This window comes from Eriocheir sinensis, chromosome 47 (genome assembly GCF_024679095.1).
Source record: "Eriocheir sinensis breed Jianghai 21 chromosome 47, ASM2467909v1, whole genome shotgun sequence".
In the NCBI taxonomy this organism is placed as follows: domain Eukaryota; kingdom Metazoa; phylum Arthropoda; class Malacostraca; order Decapoda; family Varunidae; genus Eriocheir; species Eriocheir sinensis.
In genome coordinates, this window is record NC_066555.1 from 2,975,697 (window position 1) to 2,980,547 (window position 4,851).

A 4,851-nucleotide genomic window follows, 5' to 3' on the forward strand; every position below is an offset into this window, starting at 1 on the left:
AACACCTAGCCGGCGAGCCTCTGTCCCGACGAGTGACTTTGAGCCAGCTCGTCTGTAGCATCTTTTGCATTTTATATGGCAACTGTGTCACTGTGTTAGCCGGGAGTGACCTAGGGGCCCGTGTGTGTGTGGGCAGAGCACCAGGTGGGTGTGAGGTCAGGTGGAGGGGGCGTGTCCCTGGTGCGACGGCGGCTTGTGATTGGGTGAGGGCGGGGCCTGGTGGCGCGGCTGGCCAGTGGCTGCTAGCTAGTGTAGCGGGAGGCTGGGAGTCGCGCGCCCGTGGTACCGCAGTGAGATCAATGGGGAAGAGTCTCACACGATAACTAGGCCCATCACACCCCAGGCCTCCGCGCCCCACGCCCACCGGCCCCCCGCCGCCACAAACAAACCTCCAGTGGGCATCACGACGTCGATGGTGCCAGACTAGTGACGGCGGCTCCTGCACCACTGCCCTCCCCCTATTCCCTTCACCCCACGTCAACGACAGCCTCAGCCTTAATTAAGCCGGAGAATCCTTGAGCCTTATTGTAAGCGTGTGTGACCCTGAGTCGAGCGACGATGAGCTGCTCTGATCCTCTCCTGTGGAAGGCCGCGCGTTGTGTCGTGTGCTCCTGAGTGTCCTGAGTGCTGTGCCGACCCCCGCCTCCCGCCCCGCCTCCGTCACGTCCTCGCGGCCACAGTCTTCGGTGGTGTCAGTGCAAGTCCTTCCCTCCGCCGCTGGAGTCTCGCTTGCGGCCCAGCCCGGGAAAGGGTGTAGCTAAGGCAGTGCTTCTCGTCTCGACTGAGGGCGGTCGGCGGCGTGCTCGGTGCCGCGGTGTTGTGAGTGCGAGCAGTGTATGTCATGCTGAGCGGTCATGGCTTTCTGGTGATCCTCCTCCTCCCACCCTGGCATCGGTCTCCTCAAAATCAAAACACTTCCTAAAATAATTTTGCACAATTGGAGTAATTTTTTTCCAAAAATTTACTGACCCCCCAAACCCCAGATCCTTTAGTTAACCAATGGCTTCCCCTCAACGCCAAGGAGAGAGTCTAGTCAGATGTAGTCAGAGATGATGTGTTTTTTCTGGGACAAAAAGACTTTCTTCAGTTAACGTGGAAGCCAAGACAGCGCTGAGCATCACGACACTCGGAAAATAATAATAATAATTCTATTCGTAATAATAAAATAATATTGAAAAGAGAGCAAGAGAAAAAAAGGCCTCAAAGTGAATGAGAGTTAATTTAGTCAGTGCGGCGACGAGAAGAAGAAGACCGGCAAGATGTTGGATATCTTCCGTGGCCTCAAGAACTTCATCAAGGTCTCCCACGTGCACATCGACTCCTCGGTGTTCCGCCTCCACTACTCCATCACGGTGATGATCCTGCTGGCCTTCAGCCTCATCGTCACCACGCGCCAGTACGTCGGGAACCCCATAGACTGCATCCACGCCAAGGAGATCCCGGCGGACGGGATCAACACCTACTGCTGGATACACTCCACCTACACCATCCCCTCGGCCTTCAGCAAGCGGCTCGGGGTGGACGTGGCGCACCCCGGGATAGAAAAGTCGACGGACGAAGAGGAGAAGCGATATGTCAAGTACTACCAGTGGGTGTGTTTCTGCCTCTTCTTCCAGGTAAGGGACTTGTAGTGGTTGTGGTGGAGCCCTCACGTGTTAGGGCGTGTTACGTGTGTGTGTGTGTGTGTGTGTGTGTGTGTGTGTGTGTGTATCCGCCTCTCGCGTGTTCCGTGTGGTGTTGTCGTGAAGTCAAAGAAATATATTCCGCGTCAGTTGATATTTTAACCAGTCAGGCGATCAAGCAGACTGTTCATTATTCTGTCAACAAGCGTGACTGTTGTTAATCACACCGCCAGCCAGCCATGAGAGTCAGTTATCCAGCCACTCGATTAATCATTCAACCACGAGGTCACACAATTTACCACACATCCAATCATTCAACCAGCCAGTTACCGTCACCAGTTACTCTTCATTCAATTCAGTGTCAGCAAGTCAGTCAACCAGTCATTCATTGATCCAGTATCTGCATATCAGTCAACCACTTACCCATCCACCCAACCAGTCAGCCAGTCTGTCAGCCGTTCAACCTCTCAGTCAGCCATTCAGGTACCCCTCCACTCAGCCAGCCATCCGTCCATTCATTCAATCAGTCAGTCAAACACTCGTCCAGGCAATCAATTAGTCAGCCAGTAAGTCAGCCAGTCACCCATTCAATTAATTAACCAGCCAATCCGTTACCCTTCCACCCAATCGGCCAAGCAGTCAGCCAGTCACTCGTGCGGCCAATCAGTCAGGCAGTGAGTAGGGTCGGACGCGGTCGTTCCTGCCTGCTGGGTGTCTTCGGGCAGTCTGTGGGTCTGTTATTGGTTTCCTTTCGGCCGTTCCCGGGAGCTGAACGTACCCCGGGAGGCGGCTGGGGCGGGATTAATCTTCAGGGAAATGGACTCTCCTCTATATATCGTTGCTGATGCTGCTCTTCCTCTCGCCGGCCCTCTCGGTGGTCACAGGGCTTTCCGGGGGGCACTGGAGGACCATTCGGGGTGATGTGTGGGCTGTAGGAGACATTCGCTTTGCATAAATAGAAGGGAGACTGCCCAAAAATATTACTGCCCTAGAATTCGCTGATGTTGCTGCTTTTCCTCTTTCCTAGCCCTCTTGGTGGCCTTCACGGTGACCATAGGGCTTTTGGGAGGCTGCAGGGCCGTTCTTGGTGACGTGGAGGCTGAGGGAGGCATTCACTGTGCATAAAGAGAAGGAAGAACCTGCCGGAAACATCGAAATGGTTCCTGGTGTTCCTGGTCTTCCTTGCAGTCCTTGGGCCTATAGAGGGGGCACTGCAGAAGAGTCCTATGTTATGTGAAAGCTAAGGGAGGCATTTAATGTGCATATAGAGCAGGGGAATCATATATTAAGGTAACATCACTGGTTTAGAATCCGTGATGTGGTGATGTGTGTATTGATGTAGTCCCTGAAGGTAATATAAATAACGTGAGAGTCGTTTTGATGTAACTTGGGGACATGGGAACGAGTTATGGGAGACTAGGAATTCCAGGGAGGACGCATCAGGAACCAGGAATTGTGATGTGGAGTGCGAGGCTGTGTATTGGCGAGGCGTGAGGAGCATTTTGAGAGATTGGGGTACACGGGGAAGAGCTATGGAAGGCGGGGAAGGGGGGGGAGGACGCGTGGAGAGGCTGCAGGGGATGTGTGCCTTGTGATGTGATGTTGTGTGTATCGATGTGGACTCTGTAGACGAAGGAGTGGGCGTGAGGAAAATCCTAAGTGATTGGGGACGTTTGGGAGCGTTGCAGGAGGTGGGGGAAGGGTGGAAAGAAGCATGAGGGGAGGGGAAAGTGTGGGGAGTGTCTGAGTATAGCTGGGGAGAGGTCAGGGAGAGGTCGGGGATGGGGGAAGGCAAGAGAACTCGACCCCCTTTTGACTTCTGGACCCACGCGTACCCCTGACCTACTTATCGTTGACTGGAAGGAAACAGACATGCAACCAGTACAAAACACAAAGGAAGTGGAGGAAATTAAAGTACAGCTGTCTCATGAAATAGGACAACAAGATACCGCAGAAAAAGAAGGCTCTGGAAAGAAAAACCTGGCTCCCTGCAGAAAGTGGAAAATATAAGATGAATCCTAAACCCCTGACAAAGGTAACATAGGGAAGAAAGGGAAAAAGGAAAGCTGTTAAAAGGGGAAAAAGAATATAATGTGCCACAGCAAATAAGGCATGAAAAAAAAACTTGGGTCGTTGTAGAAAGTGAAAAATATATGAATCTAGAAGTCCTGACAAAGATTACATGGGGAAGAAAGGAAAAAGTAAAGCTGTTAAAAGGAAAAAAAAAATAATAATATGCCACAGAAAATAAGGAGAATAATGTACCAAAAAATATATGAATCTAGAACCCCTGACAAAGGTTACATAGGGAAGAAAGGAAAAATGTGAGGCTGTTAAGAGGGAAAAATAAAAATAATATGCCATAGAAAATAAGAAAATAATGTACCACAGAAAAAAAAGAGCGTAGTTAATATAATACCGAGAAAGTCTGCAGGAACCTAAGTAGCCGCAAACAGGCAAGTGTTAAGTTAGTTTGCGAAAGTTAGTTTGCGAAATGTGAACTAATTTTTTGGGAGAGGTGAGAAAAGACATAAAAGAATAAACGCTGAATTAATCTGCAGTGACGTAAGCAATTTCAACACTTCAGCGTGAAACATGATTGCAAAATGTAAACTAATGATGCCCAAGGCTCGGAAACATGTATAAAAATAGATAAAAAAAGACATAAGAAGTTAAAGATGATCTAATATAAATAAATTAAAGAAAATGTTAATCACCCAGCTCGGTTTTAATGGAAGTAGAAAATATGGTAATTAAACTAATGATGATGGTGCTAATAGATGTGAGTTGATAATGAATATAGAATTACAAAAAGGTCAAATATTACGAGAAATGGAATATTGGTATGAGAGAGAGAGAGAGAGAGAGAGAGAGAGAGAGAGAGAGAGAGAGAGAGAGAGAGAGAGAGAGAGAGAGAGAGAGAGAGAGATGGGGGCTGTGAAACGCAAAATCCTATCAAATATAAGGTTACAGGATGAGACAGGGGTGGCGGAACACACACACACACACACACACACACACACACACACACACACACACACACACACACACACACACACACACACACACACACACACAAGCCGTCATGTGGTGTGTCTCTTCATCGGTGTAACTTTTTGGCAAGGAAATGATGCGTTTTGATTTTATTTCCTGGCGCGAAAGTTTGTGTGACGAGCGCCGGGCTGTTGCGGAGGCCAGGTGATAATTGGCTCTTACCTGGAGCCTGCCT

At 49.5% G+C, this 4,851-nt stretch overlaps 1 protein-coding gene across 1 annotated transcript; it reads left to right on the forward strand.

Moving 5' to 3' along the window:
- The first annotated feature begins 1,259 nt into the window (after positions 1 to 1,259).
- LOC126981279 (innexin shaking-B-like) lies at positions 1,260 to 2,722 on the forward strand. Its single transcript, XM_050832174.1, has one exon. The coding sequence runs from the start codon at positions 1,260 to 1,262 to the stop codon at positions 1,629 to 1,631; it is 372 nt and encodes a 123-aa protein (XP_050688131.1). The 3' UTR covers positions 1,632 to 2,722.
- The last annotated feature ends 2,129 nt before the right edge of the window (positions 2,723 to 4,851 follow it).

Excerpts from the sequence above, each read along its gene's own strand:
- LOC126981279 (XM_050832174.1), top strand. The coding sequence starts at position 1,260 with ATGTTGGATATCTTCCGTGGCCTCAAGAACTTCATCAAGGTCTCCCAC.